This window comes from Ursus arctos, unplaced genomic scaffold (assembly GCF_023065955.2).
Source record: "Ursus arctos isolate Adak ecotype North America unplaced genomic scaffold, UrsArc2.0 scaffold_26, whole genome shotgun sequence".
Classification (NCBI taxonomy): Eukaryota; Metazoa; Chordata; class Mammalia; order Carnivora; family Ursidae; genus Ursus; species Ursus arctos.
In genome coordinates, this window is record NW_026622941.1 from 26118657 (window position 1) to 26146269 (window position 27613).

A 27613-nucleotide genomic window follows, 5' to 3' on the forward strand; every position below is an offset into this window, starting at 1 on the left:
GAATAGGGAATAGTCTAAGAGTCTGGAGAGGCTTGGAGCTTTAGCATTTAAACTTGCAACTAGATGAGATCACCTTCGGAGTCAGTGTCAGTAGAGAAGTTTGAACCCTAAGAGGCTATATTCAGCCAGACTTGAGCCAGGATGCTAAGGCTTGAATCTTAGCTCAGCTATTTAATAGCTTTTAGCTCTTCAGGGAATTTTGCTTATTCCTAATGACCTTCAATTTCCTCATCTGTAAAATAAGGATAAACATAGTACTTCTGTATTAGGGTGACTGTGAGAATTAAATCACTGTGTTGATATATATACTACTTAGAGCTATGTTTGGCACATAGTAAACTCTGTATCAGTGGCTCTGAAACAGTGTGGTATTTAGGACCATTTTACACCCATAATTATTATGGATCCCAAAGAGCTTTTGATTATGTGTGTTATATCTATGGATATTCACCATATCATAATGTAAAATAGAAATTTTAAGTATTAATTTAAGAAACAATAGTAAACCTATTACATATCAACCTATTACATTTATTACATATTACATAAAATAACATTTTTAAATGAAAACATAACTATATTTTCCAAACTAAAAACAAATTTAGTGAGAGGAATAGCATTGTACGTTTCTGCAAATCTCTCTACTCTGGTTTCATTGAAGACCTCTGGATTCTCATATCTTCTGCTTTATTCAGTCTTTGGTGGTATCACAGGTTCTGCCCTGTCTGGAAAAATCCATTGTATATTCATGAGAGATTGAGAGTAAAAAGCACAAATAACATCTTAGTATTTTTATGAAAATAGTTTGAGTTTATGAACTTTCTGAAACGGTTGCAGGAACACCGTGAATTAGAATTCTGTGCTGTTGTAACAGCCCACATTCCTTGGCTCATGGCCCCCTTCCATCTTCAAAGCCAGAAATGGCTGGTTGTGGCTTTTTCCTATCGCATCACTCTGACACAGAACGTTCTGTTGCTCTCTTCCACATTCAAGGACTCTTGTGATGATATTGGACTCGCCGGGATAATCTCCCTATTTAAAAGCCAGCTGATGGCAATGATAAATCCATTTGCTACCTCAATTCCCCTTTGCTGTGTAACCTGATATAGTCACAGGTTCCAGGAATTAGGAGGTATTTATCTTTGGGGGACCGTTATTTGGCCTATTACACTCAGGATTCCTTTGAAAACTGCAGTTCTATGTAGACATTTCTTGTTATTATTTCATCAACCTCATTATCATTACTTCTGGAATTTGAAGCACTCCAACATTTGGAGAAGATACAGAGGAATTAGTAAAGGGCGATTTGGTATTAAGTGGCCAGTGGGGTTGAAGGAGAACTGAGAAGTCGGTTTTCCTGGCCAAGAGAAGACAGTGTTTCAAAAAGGAGAGAGTGCTCAAGTGTGTCAAATGTTGCTGACAGGTTACTTAAAACGAAGACTGATAAATGACTATTGTATAGGTGTGTTAGGCAGAATAATGCCCCTCTCCACCCCCAGATGTCTGTACCCTAAACCCCAGAATCTGTGAACATGTTACCTTGTATGGAAGAAGGGACTTTACAGATGTGATTAAGGATCTGGACTTTGAGGTACAGAAATTATCCTATTTTATCTTGGTGGGCTCAGTTTATTCACATAGTCCTTAAAGTTGAAAACTTTTCCTGGCTGTGGTGTGTGTGTGTGTGTGTGTGTGTGTGTGTGTGTGTGTATCGAGCCCCACATCAGGCTCCTCCACTGGGAGCCTGCTTCTTCCTTTTCCACTCCCCCTGCTTGTGTTCCCTCTCTCGCTGGCTGTTTCTCTCTGTCAAATTAATAAATAAAATCTTAAAAAAAAAAAAAAAAGAAGTGTTATCTTCTGATGGAACTGTCATCTTCAGTTCTTTGTAACACAGGTATGTCTTGTTCTATTGCACTTTGCTTTTTGGCAAATCACAGGTATTGCTTTTTTTTTTTCTTTTCACAGTTTGTAGGTTTTTGGCAACCTTGCTTTTAGCAAGTTTGTTGATGTTACTTTCCAGTATTTGCTCACTTCATGTCTCTGTGTTACATTTTGGTAATTCTTACAATATTTCAACTTTTTCATTATTATTATATTTGTTTTGACAATCTGTGGTCAGTGATCTTTGATATATTACTACTGTAGTTGTAATGAACTTCGCTTATATAAGTAGTGAACTTAATAAAAGTGTGTATTCTGACTGTTCCACCAACCACAGCCAGTCCCCTCTCCCTCTCATCCAGGCCTCCCTATTTATTCCTGAGACACTGTATTTAAATTAGGTTAATTAATAACAAACGCTACAGTGCCCCCTAAGTGTTCAAGTAAAAGGAAGAATTGCACATCTCTCACTTTTAGTCAAAAGCTAGAAATGATTAAACTTAGGAAGGCATGTTGAAAGCTGAGATAGGCTGAAAGCTAGGCCTCTTACACCAAACAGCCAAATTGTGAATGCAAAGGAGAGTTCTTGAAGGAAATTAAAAGTGCTACTGCAGTGAGCACATGAATGATATGAAAAGTAAAACAACCTTATTGCTAATACGGAGAAAGTTTTAGTGGTGTGGATAGATAATCAAATCAGCTATAACATTCCCTTAAACTGGAGCCTAATCCAGAGCAAGACCCTAACTCCCTTTAAGGCCGAGAGAGGTGAAGAAGCTACTGAAGAAAAGTTGGAAGCTAGCAGAGGTTGGTTTATGAGGTTTCGGAAGGAAACCTTCTCCATAACCTTAAAATGCAAGGTGAAGCAGCAAGAGCTGGTGTAGATGCTGCAGCAAGTTATCCAAAAGGTCTAGTTAAGGTACTTAATGATACTAAACAGCAGATTTTCATTGTGGGTGAAACAACCTTCTATTGGAAGAGCATGCCATCTGGGACTTTCATAGCTAGAGAGAAATCAATGCTGTCTTCAGATCTTTAAAGGAGAGGTTGACTCTCCTGTTAGGGGCTAATGCAACTTGAAGTTGAAGCCAATACCCATTTACCATTCCAAAAATCCTAAGGCCCTTAAGAATTATGCTAAATCTACTCTCCCTGTGTTCTATTTTATCAGTGGAAAAACAAAGCCAGGATGATAGTATGTCTATTTATAACATGGTTTACTAAATATTTGGAGCCCACTGTTGAGACCTACTGCTTAGAAAAAAAGATTCCTTTCAAATATGACTGCTCGTTGACAATGGACCTCGTCAGCCAAGAGCTTTGATAGACTTGTACAATGAGATTCATGTTGTATTCATGCCTGCCAGCAATATCCGTTCTGCAGCTCATGGATCAAGGAGTAATTCTGACTTTCCAGCCTTACTATTTAGGAAATACTTTGCATATGGCTATAGCTGCTATGGGTAGTGATTCCTCTGATGGATCTGGGCAGAGCTAATTGAAGACCTTCTGGAAAGCATTCACCATTCTAGATGCCATTAAAAACATATGCGATTCATAGAAAGAGATCAAAATATTAACGTGAACAAAAGTGTGGACAAAACTGATTCTAACCCTCATGGATGACTGTGAGGGGTTCAAGATTTCAGTGGAGGAAGTAACTGTAGGTCTGGTGGGAACAGCCAGAGAACTAGAATTAGAAGTGGAGCCTGAAGTTGTGACTGAATTGCTCCAATCTTACGATAAAACTTGAATGGCTGAGGAGTTGCTTCTTATTGATGAGCAGAGAAAGTGTTTTTTTTTGAGATGGAGTCTACTCCTGGTGAAATGCTGTGAAGAGTTTTGAAATGATAAGAAAGGAATATTATATCAACGTTACCTCATAGAGCAGTGGCAGGGTTTGAGAGGATTGCCTCCAATTCTGAAAGTTCTGCTGTGGGCGGAAAGCTATCAAAGAACATCACAAGCTACAGAGAAATCACTCATGAAGGGAAGACTCAATCAGTGTGGCAAACTTCACTGACGTCTTATTTTAAGAAATTTCCACAGACACCCCAACCTTCAAAAACCACCCCCTGACCAGTAGAAAACTATGAACATCAAGGCAAGACCCTCCACCAGCAAAAAGATTAGGACTAGCTGAAATCTCAGATGATGGTTAGTGTTTTTTAACAGTAAAGTATTTTTTAATTAAGGTATATGTACATTTTTTTTTTTAGACAATGCTATTGCATACTTAATAGACTACAGTAAAGTGAAAACACAAGTATATATGCACTGGAAACCAAAAAGTTCATTTGACTTACTTTATTGTGATATTCCCTTTGTTGTGGTGGTTTGGAAATAAACCAGCAATATCTTTGAGGTATGCCCATGTTAATTTCCTCCTATACTTTTTTTTTTTTAAAGGTTTTATTTATTTATTTGACAGACAGAGGCAGCAAGAGAGGGAATACAAGCAGGGGGAGTGGGAGAGGAAGAAGCAGGCTTCCCGCTGAGCAGGCAGCCCGATGCTGGGCTGGATCCCAGAACACTGGGATCCTGACCTGAGTGACCTGAGCTGAAGGCAGAGGATTAACAACTGAGCCACCCAGGAGCCCCTTCCTCCTATACTTTTAAATGAAAAAAGGTATCACGTGCTCTTTCACTTAAGAACATAGATTATTTCATAATCTATTGCATAGATGTACTATCATTTAACACGTTCCCCATCGTAAACATTTAAGTAGTTTTTGACCTTTTATTTCAGTCCCCTTGTGCATGTAGCTTTGTGCATTTAGACATTGTTACTCAAGACGGAAAGTCTTGGGTTTTATGGTTACTTATTCATTTACCTTCCACAGTTATTGCAGAGTATAAGATCTAACGCAGGTAATGCTTCCATCTTAAAAAGCTCTTATTAAAATTATAAATATAGTTTAAAGAGTCCTATAATTCTAAACACCTTTTAATGAAAGTAACATTTATAGGTTTTTTTCCCCTGCTCCTTCCATTTTTCTGCCTCCCCCCAACATCAACCACTTTCAACGTGTTAAATTAATATTTATGCCCATATTTCTAAATAACACTATTAAAATATTGCTTTTTGATTTTCTTAAATGTTGTAAATTCTTATGGCCAATCTATACTTAGATTCTCTTCATTCTTTCAGTACAGTTATATCATAAAGTTGATTATATCAGTATTGAGTGTTTATGTTATAATGGTTATATAAATGCTGTTGAAACTTAAATCACATAATTGATTGTCCCTTCTTGATCAACTTTTTGTTTGTCTTTAAGTGAATATTGTTTTTTATGTATTCTTACTCATTATGATTTTTTTTCCGTGTAATTGTTCTGTTAATTTTATTGTGAACTCATATATGTTTGATCTCAATTAATTGAATTCCTGGTCCTTAATTGAGAATTCTGTCTTTCGCAGGTGTTTTATGCTTGCTTCTCTTGGGAGCTGGGAGTATCAACTGTCCTGGCACTATACTGGCAAACTTTCAGGGTCTCTGTTTGTACTGTAATTGTCTAATAACTAGTTATTTTTATTTGGTGCCACTCCAGGACTTGCTATTCTGATTGAAAATCCTATATAACAACCTTTGTCTTTGAGACAAGTTTGACTTTGAGAAATGGTTCCCATCGGGACACCTGGGTGGCTCAGTTGGTTGAGCATCTGCGTTCGGCTCATTTCATCATCCCAGGGTCCTGGGATCAAGTCCTGCATCGGGCTCCTTACTCAGTGGGGAGCCTGGTTCTCCCTCTGCCTGCCCCTGCTTGTGCGCACAAGTGCATTCTCGCTCTCTCTCTGATAAATAAATAAATAAATAAATAAATAAATAAATAAAATCTTAAAAACAAAACAAAAAAAGGAATGTTTCCCATATTAAAATTAGGTTTTAAAAAACTTTTTTTCCTCTTTGGAAATTTCCTTACTTTCTGTAAACCAAGTGCTATTGTAAATATTAAGCTGTGTGGATGATCTAGTTTGTTTTTGTTTTTGTTTTTGTTTTTCTGATGTTTTCCTAGTTGTGTTTTTCCTGGAGGTATGCACTAGTGCTGGATATAAAGTTCCTAGCCCATATGTGTCCATTGTAGAGGAACTCTAGGTATCCCTTGGTGTATAATGTTTAGATCTGGGGAATTCCTTGTTTTATTTTTGATAACTTCTCTGTTATTTGGATAGCAATATCTATTATCTCTTCTCTGTAACACCTGTTATTTGGGTCCTGGATCTACTGGATTGTCTTATTTTATTTCCCTTCCTTTATTTTTTCTCTCCTTTCTGGAGAAGAAAAACTTTAATTTATTTCCCAAGTCTTCTGGTGATGAATTTTTATACATATTATTATGTTTTAAATTCCCAAGAGTCTTGTTTGTTTGTCCTTTGTGTCGTCGTCGTCGTCTTCTTCTTCTTCTTTTTTTTTTAATTGCATTTGGTACTTGTTTTATGGATGGTATATCTTATTTGTTTGAGGATGTTAACGTTATTATTTTTTTTTCCTTTTTCCATTACTGTGTTCTGGCCTTTTTAAAGAGTCTTTCTTCAAATGACTGATCCATAGCTATCTCTTCTTAAGAGTGGGGCACAAAAGGTTGAGTGGAATTCTGTGCCAGTGAATGGGCTTGTAGAGGAGGCTTCACCGTGGGGTTTTCTGACAAGGCTATTGACTGTCACCATTGACAGTCCATTGTCAGTGTTTTTAAGCAGGGCTGGCTTCATGAGCATGCAACTTGTGCACTTGCACTGGGCCTATTTGAATTCAGGGGTGTCAGGCTTGGTTTAGTGATCTGCCATTGCCATTTTGAAGTTCTTAATTTTTGAGCAAGGGTTCTACATTTATATTTCATGCTGGGGCCCACAAATTACATAGTTGGTCCTATATTTTCTTGTGGATTTTATTACAGTTCATATAGAAGGCCCGTTTAGTCTCCTACCCTGTGAGGATAATCCGACACAGGGAGAGATTTCTGGGGCTTAATACTTAATATGTAAACCTTCACTAATTCTCATCTTTTTAGTGGTGGTTTTGTCCTCATGTCTTCCTCGTGTTCCTACTTTAGATACTTCTGTATTGCCCTCTCCAGAGAATTGCCCTTTATTCGTCTACTGTAATTGTCTAGGGGTGGTCTCAATCCAGGCTTGCTATATTTCTGCTGGTAAAACGTTCTACAGAAACCTCATGGATCTTCTGTGTAAGTTGAGGGGATTCATGCCAATAGACAAGTGGGTTCTCCACAGATCTTTCTGCATAATCCTATTTCTTTTTCTGGCTTCTGTGTAGATGTTTGATTGGGTTCATGACTCACATATGTAATCTCTTGAGCAAATATTGTCCAATTGCACCTTTGACCTTTTCTCAGAGCAGTTGCATACATGTGGATTTTCTAATTGTATCATCATTTGCAATTTGGATGGACTGAGAACCTCCCAAATTATCAAGTGTTGGTTCCTTTTTGCTTAACATATCCTTATCTCTTTCCTCTTGCATTTTACCATACGCAGCAAGGAGAAACCAGGCTACATATTCAACACTTTGCTTAGAAATCTTCTCAGCAAAATATGGAAGTTTTACTTTCCACCCAGTAATAAAACACACTTCATCCAAGTTTTCTATCACTTTATAACAAATATCACCTATCTTCCAGTTTCCAGTAACATGTATCCATTTTCTTCTGAGATATCCCTGGAAACATCTTTAGCATTCATATCTCTACTAAGATTCTGTTCATGATGATATATGTTTTCTAAATGAATAACTTTTTCTATCTTACTCTTTACTTCCTTCTGAGCCGTTACCAGAATCACCCTTCACATCTGTATTTCTACCAACCACCTCTTCAAAACAAGTTAGGTGGTTTTTATCTTGCACTGTAAAATTCTTCCAGCCTCTATCCACTATCCAATTCGTAAGCGACTTCCACATTTTTAGGTTTTTAAGTAGCATCCCCATTCTTGGCACCAAAAGCTGAATTAGTTTCCTAAAACTGCTATAATAAGGCTCCACACACTTAGTGGCTTCGAACAGCAGAAATTTATTCTCTCCTAGCTGTGGAAGGGAGAAGTCTAAAATCAGCATGTCAGCAGGGCTGTGCTTTCTCCAGAGGTTCTGGGGGAGAATTTTTCCGTGCCTCCTCTTGCCTCTGTGGGCACCTGATGATCTTTGGCTTGTGGCAGCATAACCCCATTTCTGCTTCCTCCTCACATGGCCTTCCCCACTGTCTCTGTGTCTCAAATCTCGCTCTCCTTTCTCCTATAAGGAAGCTAATTTTACTACTTAGGGCTCACTCTAAAATCTGAGATGATCTGATTTTGTGATGCTTAATTATATCTTCGTGAAGACCCTATTTCCAAATAATATTACATTCACAGATACCAGGGATTAGGACTTGAACATAATCTTCAACCTACCATAGCACCAAAGATGAATTTCAGTGTATTTAAACATGTGAAGGCAAATTGTAATACTGTAGACAATAAACACTCCGAATATAAAGACAAATGACCAAAACATATAAAGTGCTTTTTCTTGTTAAGCCATTTTTCTTTTATTGATCAAACTATTAAATATTTGAGTTGTGTTATTAGAAGGGCCCTATTGGGGCGCCTGGGTGACTCAGTCGTTAAGCGTCTGCCTTCGGCTCAGGGCATGATCCTGGCGTTCTGGGATCGAGTCCCGCATCGGGCTCCTCTGCTGGGAGCCTGCTTCTTTCTCTCCCACTCCCACTGCTCATGTTCCCTCTCTCGGTGGCTCTCTCTGTGTCAAATAAGTAAAATCTAAAAAAAAAAAAAAAAAAAGAAGGGCCCTATTACCAGATTTAAAATACAATCAAACTTTGGAGAGTAGGCTTAAAATGGAAAAAGTCATAAAGGAATTAGAAGTTTAGAGAGACTCATATCTTTATCGATTAGTGTGATGTTTGTAGATTTATTGTATATATAGGCATAGTCTTTTCTTTAACCTCAGCTGGCTAAAAATTGTTCTTTGAGACTTTAAAAGTAGGGAACCTCGAAGTACCTATGTTGTACCTTGTATAAGTAGGTGCAGCCCATTTTATGATTGGAAACTATATACTTGTCCTTTCCTACCTGCCCCCTTCTCCATCCTGTCTTCCTTCCTCTGTTCCTTTATCTTTTCTTCCCTCCTTTCCATGTCCATCTTTTTTCCCCTGCTTGCCTTGAGTTAGTTTTGATCATCTGCTTCTCAAAGCACTTTGCCTTTGAAGACTGTAACAAAGTTGATGATAAATAGTAATTTCTTTTCAATCTGGTGCAGAATGGAGTTTATGCCTTTCCTACTGAAGCAAATAATAAGGTGACTTTGAAGTAGCAGCTGAAACAGGGCCAGTCCAATCAACAAATTAGCCAGGAATTTAGCCAGACTTATGCAAGAGGCCCTATTCTCAGGCTGTGCAGAATTTGGCCCTTATTCTTTAACAGATTGTAGTTGGTAGAGGAGATGTTGTGCTAACAGGGAAATGATAATGACAACAATAATGGCGCTGTTGTAAACACATCGTCCTCTTTTATGAATTTCACTTGAGTAGTTGTTTTCATTTCAGTGTGATGAATTAGGTGTGACCTGCTTATTTATTCCTCATTTGTTAACTGCTAATTCCTTTCCTTAAAGTTTTGGTTTAGACATGCATATAATAACATTGTTACCTGTGGTTTCCTAAGTTAGCATATAGAAAAGTCAATTACATCTATGCTAGTGTGAATAAATTGTGGGATTCTTTGCATACCCTTATCACTGTATTTGTTAGGAAACTTCCAGAACAAGTTTTTGGTATCTTGTTTTTGACTGAGAGGATTCAGCAGAGCTGATGAAATCCATGCAGTGTGTTAAGGCAGCCATTAATGGGATATGGCTAGAGATGAAAATTAATCCTTTGAAAAATTCTGGAAATCTTAAGCCAAAGGGACAGATTTATTAAGGTCTATTTTAGTACTGGGTACAGTTTACTATGGCAAAATTGCTCTATTTCCATATGTAATATTACTTTATACCTGGAGACTGATTCTTACATGATTGTGTTATTTTTTTCTCCTACTTTATATTTGGCTACATACTTGAATTAATCTGTGAGACTGACTTGGTATGATTTGAAGGATTTTGTCATGTGTTATTTGTTACTTATTGTATAGAGGGGCTAAGAAATGAGATAGAATGAGGAGATAAGAGATTAAAGACTTACTCAGTGAGAAAGACTTCTTGTCGCACAATGCTGTTTCATGCCAGTGAAACCTACTTCTTTTAGAAACCAACTAGGCTTGTTGCATCTGTCAAATGTGGGATCAGTGAGAGATGGAGAGGTGGTGTTTCGACATTTTTGTTCTGTTTCAACAATATAGATGCATATAGGATAATCTGTTCTTATTCGTGCTTCTCTGACATTTATAGTTAGGCCGCTTTGGTGTGTTGAATTCTACAGATTTTCGTGTGTTGGTAGTGGGGGGTGGGTTATACATTTCTCAGTGAGAACCTTTTCAGTGCATTGGTTGGTTGTTATCCCATTATCTTTATCTTGATTTCTTGCCCTGCAAATTTCCTTTTGCAATATCTGGAAGTGTTTATGACTGCCTTATCCAATATAGTTGATTAGTTGTTGTGAAAGGGATGTAATCTTGTGGCTTCAGAGAAAGCGGTGAAGCCTTTATTGGAAAACCTTTCTCAATCAGACATGTTCAGTCTAATTATAGACTTGCTTTTGGCCAAAGAATTTAGAAGGTGAGAAGCAACTGCTTTCTAATAGGTAGAATATAATGGTTAATTGGTCTTTGAAGTTCGTTCCCTTCCTACCTTCCTTCCTTCCTTTCTTCCCTCCTTCCTTTCTTCCTCTCTCTTTCTTTTAATTCATTCCAAGTATGTCAATCAAATATTGGCTTTTAACCATCTACCTGGCACAGGATCCTGTACTATGCATGGATTAATTTGCTAGATGTGATTAATAGGGTTCTGCTTGGCTCGTTAATGGCCAACAAAAATATGTGAATTGAGAAATGTTTATCAGTTTGTGTCGTAAGCTTAGTTTTTAAAAAAAAGTTTGTATAAATCTTGATTCAGATATCTGAATTGAGTTTTGTCATCAGTATACCAATGATGATTACTTTAAAAAATTGCTAATTTCCCATTTTTTTGTGAACTACTTCTATTTGTTAATTATGTGGTTCCTATTTACATATGTATGTATTCAACAAATAATTTTTCAATACTAGTCATGTCCAGGCATATTAAGGGTATTAGACCCACGTATATTTAATAATTTTGTGAAGGAGTTAGTATTGGAGTGATTATGGATAGTGGACAGTTGTTGAAATGGGCTTCTGATAAACTTTGAAAAGCACCTTACTTGGGGCGCCTGGGTGGCTCAGGCTCAGTCATTAAGCGTCTGCCTTCGGCTAAGGGCGTGATCCCAGAGTCCTGGGATCAAGCCCCGCATCGGGCTCCCTGCTCCACTGGGAGCCTGCTTCTTCCTCTCCCACTCCTCCTGCTTATGTTCCCTCTCTCGCTGGCTGTTTCTCTCTCTGTCAAATAAATAAATAAAATCTTAAAAAAAAAAAAAAAAGCACCTTACTTTACGTCTTTCTTGTCAGACCAAAATTTCTGGTTGGCAGTAATAAATTGATGAATGACTATGTCAGGTTTTACCAAGAGCGACCAGTTAGTATCTTATTTTCATCAGAAGGCATGACTTATGATATATGAGTCTATGTATTATGAGTTTTATATAGAAAACAAAACTGTTAAGAGTTGGGAATATAAAGTTAGTTCAGTCTTTGACAGGATATTTTTCTGTAAACATTGGGCTGGCCGTCAGCAGATCTGATTCAGGCTTCACCCTGCCCTTACTGAACTAAGTGACCTTGAACAGACTTCTTGACCTCTCTACACCTCAGTTTCCTCTTGTTTAAACTGAATACAATGGAATGGCTTACCTTTCAAGTCTCTTCTTATTTCAAAAGTCTGTAATTTTATTTAAGGTGAAGGCATTTTCCTGAATCTTCCCTTTCTAGTGATGGTTTTGGGTTTGACATTTTGAAAGAAAGTTACCATTGTGGTCAAATTTGGTTTTGACTGCTTTGAAGATAGGTTGTAAATTTTTGGCTCTGTATTCTTAAAATAAAAATTTCACACCACGTAGGACTATCTGGTTATTCCTGTGTTTTCTTTTGGTAACCGGGCAGCCTCGTGTGTTACAGTGTGGTTGTGTGATTACAGTGAGTAACTTTGAAGTAAGCAAAGGGAGGTTGGTTGATCTAGTTTAGCCTACTATATCACAGAATAGCATGAAGAAAATTGTAAGGGTATTTTAGATAATGATTAAATCCAGCTCTCTCATTTAACAGATAAAAAAATATGTCCATAAATGTTTGTTAATTTCTATGCTGAGCTGTATCAGAAAATAATGTTAATTATAATCTCATTCTTTCAATAAATACATATGTCAACCTATTAATAACCTTTTTGAAGACCAGGTTTTAAATATATTTTTAATATACTTGTTATGATGTTAGATAACTCTCTCTCTTAGGTGAAGATTGAAACACCTTTTTTACTTTCCAAATATATTTGGCCTGCAAATCCTGTCCACTCTCTCTCTTCTGTATTCAGTCCTTATTTTTCGAGCTGATATTATATACAGGGCACCATTTGAGATACATAATTCAAAGTGCAAGTAAAATTTCACCTTCCCAAGTTGAACTTGAGATCCCTTTCAGCTATCCATGTAAAAACCTTAATGGGTAGTTGGATATATAAATCCGGGGATCAGCCATGGCAAGGTCGGAGATATAAATTAAGGAGTTGTACATCCATAATATTTAAGGTAATAGAATTAATTAAGGTTAATTAGAGGTTGAAGAAGTAAAAGAAGAGATCTGGTTCCCAGGGAACTTCTACATTTCAAAATTGGGGCAATGAAAAGGAGCCAACAGAACAGACAGAGAAGGAATAGATGGGAAGAGAACCATGTAAACAAAATATTCCAAGAAGGAAAGGGTGGTTTTGGCATGATGATGGCTGAAACAGAGGCTGCAGAGTTTTTGAATCTTCTCAGATTTTCTTAAAAATTAGACTAAGATAAAGGAAAAAAAAAAGTCGTAAACACTATATTCAATAACAAAAACATAGATGACAGTTGTTTAAATGAATTCTGGAGCACAGGTTGATAGAGCAGAAGTATTGACAACAGTGAGGTATATGTGTCTATCACATTTGTGCTGGAGTAATGGAGGGGGACATACAGGGACTTAGGGTGGTCCTGAGCACTTAGTGATCCAGACATAGATTGCTGCCCCTAAAAGGAGAAATTGCCAACAGAGTAGAGGACTTGGAAGACATATCTGAGACCAGCAGCTGAAACTGACAGAGTGCTCTGCGCCCTCATTTCTCTTAGAAATAAATACCTGGTAAAAGCACCCTTCTTAAAGTACAGAGATGCATGGGAAAGGGAATAGTAAGGAGTAGCACAACACACTGAAGGGAAGGAGAATGTTCAGGTACTGGTAGAGGAGGGGCTCCGAGAAAGCAGATACCAGAAAGTACTGGAGAAGTGGCTACCCTGATTAAATACACACACACACACACACACGCACACACACATTTTATTACCTTACAATAACAGAAGAGGAAGCCCTAGAATTCTAAACCTAGGGAGGTTGTTCAGGTCCACTGCTTTCCTTATTCAGGAGCCTCTTCCTAAAAGTAGATTGGAGCATGTAGGAGAAGAGGATTGGGGTGGAACCGTGTACAAGAGTAAAAGCATTTTGAAGACTAGCATAAATCAGAAATAGAATGGTTCAGAAATGCGAAGAGATCACAGTTAAATGCGAAGAGGGGACTGACAGACACAAAAAAGAATTAGAAGTGAAAGAAAAAAAAACCTCCCCAAATGAAGACTAAGCTCGAAAGAATAGCGGAGGGAATGTAGTGCTGTAGAAAGAAAGAAAAATAAAGGATGGCAAAAAGAAAAATGAAAAACACTGAATAAATGAAGGATTTGAGAGAAAGGAATAATTATAGGAAATAAGCAAAACTGACACAGCACGTATATAAATAGTGTTCCTGATGAACTGTATTTTCATATAGTTGTTTGAAAAAAAATATGTATATATGAAAAAACTATATGAAACTATATGACAAAATAAAATTCATCAAATTTTCAGGAAATAAAAGACGGTTAGGACCTTATTTTTGAAAGTATATATGTATACCTGGGATAATAGACCACAAACAGTCAATTAGGGACATATTCTAGAGACTTCAAAGAAAGTAACATTCAAAACATTGTAGAAATCTGTAAATATAATCACTTTGCCCGTTAGTTTGCCTAGGACAGTCCATATTTATGCCTATATCCCTATTGTAATTATAAATGGTAACCCCTTTCACTCTCAAAAGGGACCCAATTTGGAAAATAAATTATAGGCAACCAAAATATAAGCTAACAAAATTAGATCCATGTCAGACTTTTAAAAAACACACTTTATGCCAAAGAATAACATAACACAATTAAGATGCTCAAGGAAAGAAGACGTGAATTCAGGATTTATATACCACTAACTGATTTTCAATTTTAAAAGCTGCAAATCATTCTCAACAGTCAAAAATTTAAAGAATGTTATTCTCATGGTCCTTTGATGAGGAATCTTTCTGAGACTTCAATGAATTCCAAGCATAAAAATAATAAAATCAGCACTCTCTGATAAAAATGAAACAAAATTAGAAATGAATACAAAATCAAAGAAGAAATAAAACACCTGCTTAGAAATTAAAATGGCATAAACATACCATTTTTTTCATAACTTTTTTTGTCTTGAGATAAAATTCACATAGCATAAAATTCACCATTTAAGCCGTTTTAAAGTATGTAATCTAGTGGTTTTTAGTATATTCACAATATTGTTGGACAGTCACTAATATCTAATGCCAGACATTTTTCTCACCTCAAGCAGAAACCCCCTATGCATTAAGCAGTTACCCCTCATCCCCCCTCCCCCAGCGTCTGGCAACTGCTAATCTACTTTCTGTCTCTGGATTTGCCTATTTTAGACATTTCATATAAAAATGGAATCATGCAATATATGGCCTTTTGTGTTTGGATATTTCCATTTAGCATGTTTTCAAGTTTTAGCCATGTTGTAGCAAGTATCCGTGCTTCATTCCTTTTGTGAATGAATAATATTCCATTGTATGGATAATGCTGCAGTTTATACAGCTCATTATGTGATGTTGGCATTGTTTCTACTTTTTTGGCCATTATTAATTATGTTGATAATGAAGTTTTCATGTGAATGTGTATTTTATGTACTCCCTTGGGTATATAACTAGGAGTGAAATTTCTGGGACATTTGATAACTCTGTATTTAATTTTCTGAGGAACTGCCATACTGCTTTGCACAGTGAATGAGCCCTTTTACATCCCTACCAGCAACGTGTGATGGTTTCAGTTTCTTCACCTCCTTGCTAACCATTACTTTCTTTGTTTTCTGTTATAGCTATCCTAGTGGATGTGAGTAGTTTCAACTTGAATCTCCATAATAGCTAATGCTGTTGGGCATTTGTGTCTTTGGAGAAATATTTATTTAAGTTTGTTGCCCATTTTAAAATTTGACTATCTTTTGTTGCCAAGTTATGAGACTTGCTTATATATATTCTGGATACTAGACCTTTATCAAATATATTATTTGCAAATATTGAGTGGGTTGCCTTTTGCCTTCTTGCTCGTGTCCTTTGATTCATAAAGTTTTAAGTTTTGGCGAAATCTAATTCATGTGGTTTTTTTTTTTTTTTTCTTATTTGCTTGTGCTTCTGGTGTCTATCATATTTTCAGAAACCATTGCCTAATCCAAGATTTCAAAGATATGCACCTATTTTTCCTTCAAGAGTTTAATAGTTTAGCTCTTCTATTCAGGTATTTAATCCATTTTTTAGTTAATTTTTATGTATCGTGGCAGGTGGGGTTCCAGTCTTACTCTTTTGTATATGGATTCAGTTGTCCCACCATCATTTCTTGATAAGATTATTTCTTTGCTATTGAATTGTCCTGTCACTTTGTCAAAAATCAATTGATTATGGCCATATAGGCTTATTTTGGAACTCTCATATCTATTTTCCATTGAACTCAATCTCTATCCATATGCCAGTACCACAGTGTTTGGTTACTACAGTTTTGTGCTGTTTTGAAATCAGAAAATATCAATCCTGCAACTTTGATCATCTTTTTCAAAATTGTTTTAGCTATTCATAATCCCTTGCAATTCTTCATACTTTTTTTTCCCCATAAAATATGGACTGGGTGTGGAGCTCAATGTAGGGCTTGAACTTGAACTCAGGACCCTGAGATCAAGAACTGAGCTGAGATCAAGAGTCGGATGCTTAACCAGCTGAGCCACCCAGGTGCCCCATGCCTTGCAATTCCATGTGAATTTTAGGATCCGCTTGTCTGTTTCTGTAAAATAAAGCCACTAACATCTCAATAGAGATTATACTGAACCTATAGATAAATTTGGGGATTAGTCACTCTTAACACAGTAAGTCTTCCATTCAGAACACAGGATATCTTTCCATTTATTAAGATTCTACAATATCTTGTAGTTTTTAGTGTAAAAGTTTTATATTTCTTTGGTAAAATTTATTCTTAAGTATTTTTTTCATGCTAATGTAAGTGGAATTTTTTTCTTAATTTCATGTTTCGATTATTCATTGCAAGTGTATGGAAATACACATGATTTTTTGTGTTGACCTTGTATCTTATAACTTTGCTGAACTTGTTTATTAGGTCTAATGGTGTATTGCTTATTGGATCTAATAATTATGTAGTTTCCAGTATATATAAAATCACATCTTCTGCAAATAGGGATAGTTTCACTTCTTCATTTCTAATACAGTAATTTCTTAGGATGCCTTTTGTCTATTTTTCTTGCCTAATTTCTTTGCTTCTTCAGTACAGTGTTAAATAGAAGTGTCTGGAGTGTACGTCCTTGTCTTATTTCTGATGTTAGAGTTTTAGTCTCTTGCCAACAGTATGATGTTAGCATAGATGCCCCTTATCAGGTTGAAGATGTTGCTTTCTATTTTTAGCTTGTTGAACATTTTTATCAAGAAAGTATGTTTGATCTTGTTATTGCTTTTCTGCATACTGAAATGGTCATGTGGATTTATTCTTTTCCTTTTTTGTTTTAAAATGGTGTATTAAATGGATTGCCGTTTGTATGTTGAACCACCTTGGCATTCCTGAGATAAATTCCAATTGATCCTTAGTGCATGATCCTTTTAAAATGCTGTGGGATTCTATTTGCTGCTATTTTATTGAAGAGTGTTACATCTGTATTTATAGGGCTCATTGTTTTGTACTTTTCTTATATTGTCTTTATCTGGCTTTGAATTAATGTAACACTGGTTACTCAATCTTTTATGTTACCAGACTGAAGATAACTATTATATTTTCATCATCTTTTTATCCCCAGAGCCTAGCAGTCTAGCACATAGTGATAATGTAAATTAAATATAATGCTTCCTGAGAAAATTTGGTATAAGATAATGGTGGGAGAATTTTAAGTGATCAGTAACTGTAAATTTCATAGTACTTGGAAAGTCTACATTTTTACCTTGAATTATGATGAATATTACTGAATATCTCTATATCATTTTAAAAAATTTATGAAGTACGTATTGAATATAACAGTCAGAATTTTAGTTCTGATACCTAAAATGATTATAGAAACCCATTATGTCAGTAATGAGAATTTTAGCATAATCCAACATTTGTTGATAGCTGATCTGTTCTCAGACACTATGCAAAGCACTGAATTAATTTTTTCTTCTATCTAGAAGATATAGCCATTGATATAATGTTCATTGTCAGTTAAAATATGTCATAGAACATTTTGATTACTTATGAAATGTCTCTAAGAAAATACCTTTTATGTGAATTGCTTAGTTCATTGTACTGTATGCTTTTTTAATAGCACATCAATACTTTTTTGATGATTTATGTCTTTATTCAGGACTATAGTTATTGAATTTATCAAACTTGATTATTGAAATGGTTCATATTCATCTCTAATTTGCAATTAATTAGGCGAAAGTAGAATACATTCTCAGTTTTACTTAATGGATCTAGGTTAATTTGCTTTGCTCAGACTGATTAATTCTAAATAGCTTTTTGACCTTCTTGGTTCTCAGTTTCCTCAATTCTAAACTGAAGAGATTAGTTTGCAATAAGTATTGTCAAGAGAGGAAAAAACGTAAATTAGTATTTGAGTAGTTAAGTATGGAAAATGCTGGTTTTAGTAAAATTCAACGTATTTCCTTCTGGGTTTGTCCGAGATTTAATATGTTAATGTATGTTGTTAATGTATGTTAATGTATGTTAATGTATGTTGTTAATGTCCATAGTTTGACTGTATTTGCCTATCTTATAGGAGCTTCTTTTATATTGCTGGTCTAAAGGTGAAACTTATGCATCTCAAGAACTGCCTGAGATGATCCACTAAGATATGGAAAGAAAATGTCAGAATATCTATTTCTATTTACATGTTCTTTAATCTTGAAAAGTAAAAGAAAAACTATGTTAATGCTTAGTACATGGATTGATGCTTTTTGCCCTCCCTAGGTCCTTATATGAAACAGTCACAAGGTTTTTGTGAGATAACCTGACATGAATGGGAGATCTGAAGTGATGAGTTGATAGTGATGCCCTTATTTGTTTCCTTATTTTTAGCGTAATATAGTACATAACTTGCTTAACCAGGTAATTGGACTGTTAGGTTATTTAGTTTTTACTGAAACAACTCTTACAGAAATGGAAAAGTGACTTCAGAAAGATGGCTGCCATGAGCCATAGATTGATAATTACACCAACAAAAATCCGTATTTATAACAAGTGCCCTTCGTGATTTTTTTATATTAAGGCAATTTTGGGAAATAGTGATTTAGCCACACTAGGTATATAAAGGGATATACCAGAAAGGGAAATTAGATGTTAATAATGAAATAGAGGGGCACCTGGGTGGCGCAGTCATTAAGCGTCTGCCTTCGGCTCAGGGCGTGATCTTCGGCTTTGGGGTCGAGCCCCACATCAGATCAGGTTCCTCCGCTGGGGGCCTGCTTCTTCCTCTCCCGTTCCCCCTGTTTGTGTTCCCTCTCTCGCTGGCTGTCTGTCAAATAAATAAATAAAATCTTTAAAAGAAATAATGAAATAGAACCTGTTAAGTCAGTAAAGTATAATAAATGAGGGGAGACGATGAGTGAGCAAGTGGAAGCAGTAAATGGACAAAAATTATTGGCATCATCTTTTACCCTAAATATAGTTGATATTTAATTTTCTCTCAAAGCCCTTTGGGGTGATGATGCAGTCATTCCTTGCAGTCATTCAGGGTTTCAAGCTGGCAGGCTGTGCCCTCCGCAGAACCTGGCTTTCGTTGGCATCTTGGGCACTGGCATCCAGCAAGCAAGGAGGGGGGAAGACAAGGAGTGTGTGGAAGATTGTGTGGAAGGTTTTTTTGTGATTCAAGCCTGAAATAGTGTATGTCACTTCTCCCAAGCTGATATTCCTAAAATAAATCCCACTTGACTGAGAGATGTTTTTCTATTTATATATTGCTAGACTCAGTTAGCTAATACTTTGTTTAGAATTTGTTTCTATACTCAGAAGAGTGGTTCATAATTTTTTCTTCTTTTAATTATCTTTGCAGAGTTAAGAATAAGGGATATGTTGCCCTAATATGTGGGGAAGTATTCCCTCATTTCCTATTCTCTGGAAGAGTTTGTGTAAGATTTCTGTCATTTCTTCCTTAAATGTTTATTAAAATCACCTGTTAAGTCATCTAGGCTTAGAAATTCCTTGATCAGAGGTTGCTTTTTTTTTAATTAATAAATTCAATTTTTCTTACACAAATAAGACTGTTAAGATTTTTTATTTCATCTTTTTAAAATTTTGAGAAGTTGTACCTTTTCTTAGGAGCTTTTTTAATTTTATCTAAAATTTCATTTTTGAAACGTATTTTATATCTTAATGGTTTTTTTTTAGAAATAGCTGTAGGTTAATATAATATCCTAATTCATGTGTGATGTAAATTTGCATTTTTCATTTTTCTCGAATACTTTATTTTTATCATCTTACTACATTTTATTTTTTCTCTTATTTTGGATTATTTTTTTAAAGATTCTTTTGTTACCTATTTAATCTTTTTACTCTGTCCCTTGTCATTTTAGATTTTTTTTTTTTGTATTTTCCATAGTTTTATTCCTCTTTTCAGTCTAATCTCTTTTTCTGCCCCCACTATCTTTTGGTTCTCTAATTCTGCTTTCTGCTGTGTTTCACCTACTGTTTACCTCATCTGTTGAATTATTAATAGTGCATATTTCTCAGCTGTAAAATTTCTATCTCATGAATTCTAGTTCTCTGATGAAAATCTGTATCCTATCCATTTTCTTCCTTTCTCCTCTACTTTCTTGAACGTATGAATCATAGATTTTTTAAAAAAGATTTATTTACTTATTTTAGAAAGAGAGCACGAGCAGGAGGGGCAGAGGGAGAGGCAGAGGGAGAGAGAATGCCAAGCAGACTCCACACGGAACGTGGAGCCCAATCTGGGGCTCGATTTCATGACACTGAGATCATGACCTGAGCTGAAACCAAGAGTCAGATGCTTACCCGACTGTGCCCCAGAATCATAACATATTTTAAACTCTTTGATAACTAATATCTAAATCATCCATGGGCCTATTACTTTCATCTTTTCTGTTTTCTGTGTTTTTAGTCTCGTCTTTTGTCACCTCTGATACTTTTGTACTGAAACCTGTACAGAGTGTTTGAAAAATTAAAAAGGCTCTGTAGGATGTTAATATTCTCCAAAGAAAGTTCATCCATTCCTTTGCTAGGAAGATAGAATGGGGGTTGGTCACCTTAATCCAGCAGTTCTCTATCTTTGTTAAGTCTTAAACTATTGGTATATTACTGGAGAAGTAATAAAAAATATAGAAAGGACTGAGCTTATTGAAGTAACACAGTCCCTCCTGGCTCTTGATCCAGGTGCAGAATTGCCATATGCCCCAAGAGATAACACTATTGCTTTGTGTTATCTCACCTCTCAGTATGGTTTTTCTCTCACAGTTATTGTTTTCCTACTGTTTTTCATTGCTTCAGTCCTCCCTAATGCTTTTAAACAGAACTTTATTTTTTCTCATTGTTTTTAGCTGTGGCATTAGTGTGCCACAAACCACTCAATCATTCATGGATGGGAGAGTCAGTGGTTTTCTTTTGTAAACAAAAGAACAAACCGTGGTTTAGTTTTTTGTTTTTGTTTTTCAGGAAAAACATAAACAAGAATTGGAAGACATGAGGAAAGCTGGTCATGAAGCTCTCAGCATTATTGTGGATGAATATAAGGTAGATGTTTGAGAGTCTGCTTTCTCTACCTTTTAAACTGTGCCATACTTTAGAAAAAAGTTTACACACATTGGCACATGCAAACATATGCAAATTATAGAATGACAGTAGTCTTGTTTTGGTATAGTATTCTTTTCAATTGACCAATACGCGTTTGTTGAGAACATACATAGTAGATGATGGAAGGTAATGCTAGATGTTGCTCTGCATCGGAAAAGTTGTAGAATGTTAAAGAATATAGAATCTGTAGCTGAAGAAGTTCAAGAACAGAATTCTATTGAATTAATTGCTAGATTAGCGTTTATCTTTACTGTGGTTCTGCCTCTTTTAGAAAAAAAAGGCATGATATGTACATCTGAAAAATATTATGGTTAAAAGGGATTAAGAAAAACTGTTATGAATATTGTTATAGAAATCATAATAAATGTCAGTATCAGGGACGTACACAGCATTATTCTTTGATTCTATGTCTGCATAAGCTTAATCATTTAAAGCAAACTAAGGACTGGTATGTTGCAAGCTTTCAGGATAGCCTGAACTTTAAAAATTGGTCCATTAGTTGTAGCTGATGAATGTAGATTTGCTTCCTAGTTCACTTTGTGTCAAGAGCCAATACTCTGAACGTAACTTTCTGTTATTGGTGGGTAATAATTGAAAATAAAGATTTTATTTTCATTCTCAAAACAAAAGTCCTTTTCCCCCTAAATTTCATGTTAGATCATTTTCCCCCCACAAATAATAGAGGAATACATTCTTGTTGAAATTAATTCAAACAATTCTCCCCAGAAGTAACTACTGTTAGCAGTTTGATGTGAGCCCTGAGCCGTTTTAGAGGTTTTTCTCCATAATTGCATATGTATATTTGCTAATACCATATTATATAATTTTTTTATTTGTTTTTACACAAAATGTTATTCCACTCAATCTATTCTTTTGTTTCTTTCTGTGTTTATTCAGTATGATTTATATTTTAGTATCTGGTACATATGAACTTAGTTTTTGTTCTATAGTATTCCACTGTGTGTGTGTGTGTGTGTGTGTGTGTGTACATCATATTTGGTTTAACTGTACCTGTATTAGCATTTAGTTTGTTTTTGGTTGTTCATTAGTACAGTAAATGTTTTTGTTTGCTTGTTTGTTTTTAAATCCTTCTACCACTTGTAGAATACAGAAATTTTTTTATTGTCGATTAAACTTCATCCTTGGAGTTGGTAGAAATTAATGTCATTTTAGTTAGCTAATAATTTAATGTCAAAAATCTTGTGACAAGTCATTTGTCTAAAAGTAGAAAAAGAAGTAGATCCAGAATTACCTAAACGGACTTCTTTTTTTTTAATCCAAGATAAATAGTCTAGTCGATATGTGTTGGAACATGAAAGGTCATTTTTGTGACCACACCCAATATAGAAACCCGTGCCATTGTCGAGATGGTCATTAAAAAATGTCAAGTTTTTGCAGCTGTGATTATTGGCTCTTTTTATAATATTGTGAATTTTTAGCTCTACTAATATAAACCAGCTTTACAGTTATTGAATTGGGTAAAAGTATAGGATCTATTTTGAACTGTCATCTTTTTTTTTTCCCCTAGGCTAAGGGTGGGGAGAATTAAAAAACTGGAATTTATATTATTCTCCTGGTGCATTAAGTGATATATTCTTGGGTGAATTTGTATTTTACTTATTTTTAATTATGAATTTAAATTAAATGTTTTAAAAGCGTTTACATCGTGTTTGAACTTGTATTTTTCAAAACAGCTCAATGTTTGGTATCTTAAATCCTTTTCTGATTCTAGCTCCACATATTTCATTTGCTGAAAACATGTTTATCTTGTATTGCTTTCAATACTGACAGCTAATGAGGTTAAAAGCATAAGTGAGAATTTTGCAAATACATTTTACAACTTGTAATTTGGAGAAACTTGGTTGAGAGCTACTCATTTCACCTCTTCTTTGTCTGGTATCACTATTTGATGCCCATTTGGAGAGGATTTAAAAGTTTTAAGCATTAGGTATCATGATTTGGTTAAGAAGATTAGGAATCAAGTCAAGTAGCCTACAAATTTATATTTAATTTGTCATATACTTATTGTCAGTTAATATATAAACTTGATAAACTTTTGTAGCAGGGAACTTTGGTATAAATATATTTCATAGCTTCCCTATTGATTTATTGATGAGCTTCATATTTTGTGCAATGATGTTATTGTACTGTGAGAAAGAATAAGATCTGATACATTAATTATCATATAACATTTTACATCCAGTGTGTTCTGAAAACATATGGAGAATCAACGTCAAAATAATATAGGAAAAAATAAAGTAATTCAGATAAGAAAAATAGGCAATGTTTTCCTCGTAGGTTAGATGCCTCTGTAATGTCGGTGTCAGTTTGTGACCCATTATGGAACAGGATGAGAAATGATATATATTTTTTTCCATTTGAAATTCAAGCATGAGAAGGTCATGTGATAATTATTATATTATGTGTCTCTTTTTCAGACAGTAATTTACTTTTCGTTGATACTTTTAAAGCTTTATTTTGTTAAAGTACATAAACATTTTGATGGATGATTCATTAATCATTAGATAACTCAAAAACAAATGAAAATACAACTTCTAATTACTATTGCTAACAGAAGTTGTATGAACATTCTCTTTGATTTATTCTTTCCTTAATTCAAGAAACCTTGACTTCCTTCTTTGTGCCACGGACTGCTGTGGATACAGCACTGAAGAAGATAGACAGGTCTTTGGTCCAATGGAATATATAGTACACACCCACCATGCACATGCACAGACCATACACAGGTAGTAAGTCACCAAAACCGTACCTTCCCTTGATGGTTTGACTTTAATCTCTCCTTCTATTTACTCAAATGTGCAACTGGACTAGAGAAATCTGTGCCTTTTTACTACCATCCCTGGCTTTTAGGGATCTTATATTCTTCTGCTTGTTTATCCCAGACTAGATGTGGTAAGTCATTTTTCCCCCTCCAAGTTGAGTTGAGGAATTTGGGGAAAAAAAAAAAATTCATTAGAAAAGATAGTGAAAAATACAAATGAAGTAAAACAAAAATAATAAAAGCCTAAAAATTCACAGGAAGATACATTATTTTTACATTAACCTTTCCTTCCAGAAATGTGAAGTAGCCTTTTTTCCCCCTATTTTTCCTACTATACATCTAAAAAAAAAATCCTTGGACATTTTGTATAAAACAGACATGAAATCCTGAAAGACAGAAGAAGGCAAACTGCCTAGGGACTCTGGGATCCAGGTAACTACATGACACTGGGTTCCCTGGATTTTCTTTTTCCCTCATTTGCCCAGATTAGGTGCTGGAGAAGTGAGCAACCCAGAAATACCAAATGGACACAGATATCAAATCCCAAGAAAAGGCTGCTGTCTTTGTCCAAAAGACCAGGAAAGCCTCCAGGTAGCAAGAAAGTAAACTCCTAGGTTAATAACCATTCTACTCCCACCAAACAGCATAGAACAAAATATGGCTCCACCCTCCAACCCTGCCAACAAAGGCCGGTTAAGGATTGTAGACCTTCACCATCTCAGGCTATAGTGAGATAGATTTCCTCTTCTCCATTGGGAGGTTTCGAAGAAGGCTGACTTTCAGTCCCACTGGGCAATAAATCCTCTCCTCCCTAAGTGTCAGGGTAGGCCATGTAGGAAGCCTAGACTTCCACCCCACCCTGATGGTAGTGAGGTACTTTCTCTACTATCAAGGTATCAACAGATGTTTAATGGAAAGTCAGGGTAATAAGGTCAGCCCTCTGAAGTGTCAGTGAGGGTTATTTGGGGAACAATAAGGTGGCATCCTTGCTCCTCTCAGCCAGAGTGACATCAGTGAAGGCTTTGTGTGAAGCTGAACTCCCAATCATGTCTGGCAATAATGAGGAGATTCTATTCCCCTGCCCTGAGTGTCAGTGGAGAATGAACCAGGAACCTGAACTTAGTACCTGGCTGTTCCCCTCTTGTCTTGTTGCAGTAGTGTCTTATCAGAGGAAGTCTGCCTGAAGCAAGATTTTTTTTTTTAAATATTTTTAAAGATTTTTATTTATTTATTTGACAGAGAGAGAGACAGCCAGCGTGAGAGGGAACACAAGCAGGGGGAGTGGGAGAGGAAGAAGCAGGCTCCCAGCAGAGTAGCCTGATGTGGGGCTCAATCCCAGGACCCTGGGATCACGCCTGAAGCAAGATTTAAAATATCCAAATTTCAGTTGAAAATCAATACTCATACAAAGAACCAAGAAAATCTCATCTTGAGTGAAAAAAGATAATGAACAGAAGCTAACACTGAGCTGACACCAATGTTAGAATTATCTGACAAGGATTTTAAAGTGTCCATCATAAAAATGCTTTAACAAGCAATTATGAACATGCTTGAAACAAAGGGAAAAAAAATAGAAAATCTCAGCAAAAGAATAGAATGTCTTACCAAAGAAACAGATTATGTAAAGAAAGAACCAAATGAAAATTTTAGAACTTAAAAATACAGTACAAAAAAAAATTCAGTGTTTGGGTTCAATGTCATAATGGAGAAATGGGAAATAATCAATGAACTTGAAAATAGAGAATAGAAGTCACCCAGTTTGAACAACAGAGAGAAAACAGACTAAAAACAAATGAGCAAGGATTTAGGGACCTGTGGGATTATAACAAAATATCTAAAATTCATGTCATCAAAGTCCTGGAAAAAGAGGAAAAAGAGGATAGAGAAACTGAAAATATATTCAAAGAAATAGTAGCTGAAAATTTCCCAAATTTGGCCAAAGAAATAAAACTACATATTCAAGAAGCTGAGTGAACTCTTAAACAGGATTAACCAAAATAATAATAATACCAAAATCAAAACAAATAAAAACCACCAAGACACATTGTGATGGTTAATTTTATGTGTTTTAACTTGGTTAGGCCATGATGCCCATATATTTGGTCAAACATTATCCTGGATATTTTTGTTAGGGTTCATTCCAGGTAAGATTAATATTTGCAATTGTGGACCTTGAATATAGCAGATTGCCCTCCATAATGTGGGTGATTCTTATCCAATTGTTAGAAGGTTTTAATAGAACAAAGGACCTATGTCCCCTGATCAGTAAGGTATTTTGCTAGCAGACAGACTTTTAGACTTGAACAAGCTAAAAGAGCCTGAAAAGCTCTCCCCTGGATCTCCAATCTGCCATTCTACCCCGCAGATATTGAATTTGCCAGCCTCCACATTTGTGGGAGCCATTTTCTTAAAATAAATCTTTCTCTCTATATACATATCCTATTAGTTCTATTACTCAAGAGACCCTGACTGCTACAGATGTTATGGTCAAACGTCTGAAAACGAAAGACAAAAGAAAATCTTGAAAGCAGCCAGAGAAAGATGGCATTTGACCTACAGAAAATCAATTAGATTTACATTGGATTTTTCATCAGAAACCAGGGAGGCCAGAAGGAAATTGAATAACACTGAAAGAAAATAAGTGTCCACTCAGATTTTTATATCCAATGAAAATATGTTTCTGCAGTGAAGGGAAGAAATCAAGATGTTCTCAGATGAAGGAAAAGTAAGAGGATTTGTCATAGCAAAGCTACTCTAAGAGAATGGCTAAGGAAGTTATCCAAACAAAAGGAAATGATAAAGGAACGAATTTTGAAACATTAGGAAAAAACAAAGGAAAGGACAAGATTGTGGGTAAATGCAATAGACTTTCTTTTTTTAAGTTTTCTAAATTATATTTGTTAAATGAAAAAATATGTAACATTTTCCAATGTGGTTCTTTATGTAAAGGAAAATTTTAAGAAAATTATATTGTAGGGGCACCTGGGTGGCCCAGTCAGTTAAGCGTCTGCCTTCAGCTCAGGTCATGATCTCAGGGTTCTGGAATCAAGCCCCACATAGGGCTCCCTGCTCAGCGGGGAGCCTGCTTCTCCCTCTTCCTCTGCTGCTCCCCCTGCTTGTGCTCTCTCCCTCTCTCTCTCACATAAATAGATAAAATCTTCTAAAAAAAGAAAAAGAAGAAAAAGAAATTGTAAACAAGGAAGAGTAACAGACATACTCTTAACTTGAACTGGTAAACTGCCAACACCAGCAATGGTGTGATTTTTTTTTTTTAATTTCAATTTGGGAGTATGCAAATTTATTTACTTCTACAATCTTTTCCATGTTAAGGCTTGAGATTTATTTATTTTGAGTTTGGTTGCAAGATTTTAAACTATCAAAATCATTTGGAGCTAGTTTACATTTATACATTTGTATTTCAAACACTAATCAGTTTAAAATGTAATAGAAAAGACTTTTCTCCATTTGTCATTGTGATTTCTAAGAACCTGAAGTAATCAGT

At 35.6% G+C, this 27613-nt stretch overlaps 1 protein-coding gene across 20 annotated transcripts in view; it reads left to right on the plus strand.

Moving 5' to 3' along the window:
• Window positions 1-27613, plus strand: part of CCDC91 (coiled-coil domain containing 91) — a 312578-nt gene that overhangs the window by 133353 nt on the left and 151612 nt on the right. For 17 of the 20 annotated variants that reach the window (XM_048216514.1, XM_026502183.3, XM_048216516.1 and 14 more), the window contains one exon: window positions 21192-21269. The exons of the other annotated variants lie outside the window; for them this stretch is intronic. In XM_048216514.1, the coding sequence (XP_048072471.1) occupies window positions 21192-21269 (78 nt within the window). The remainder of the gene's footprint in view (window positions 1-21191; window positions 21270-27613) is intronic. 20 annotated transcript variants of the gene reach the window in all.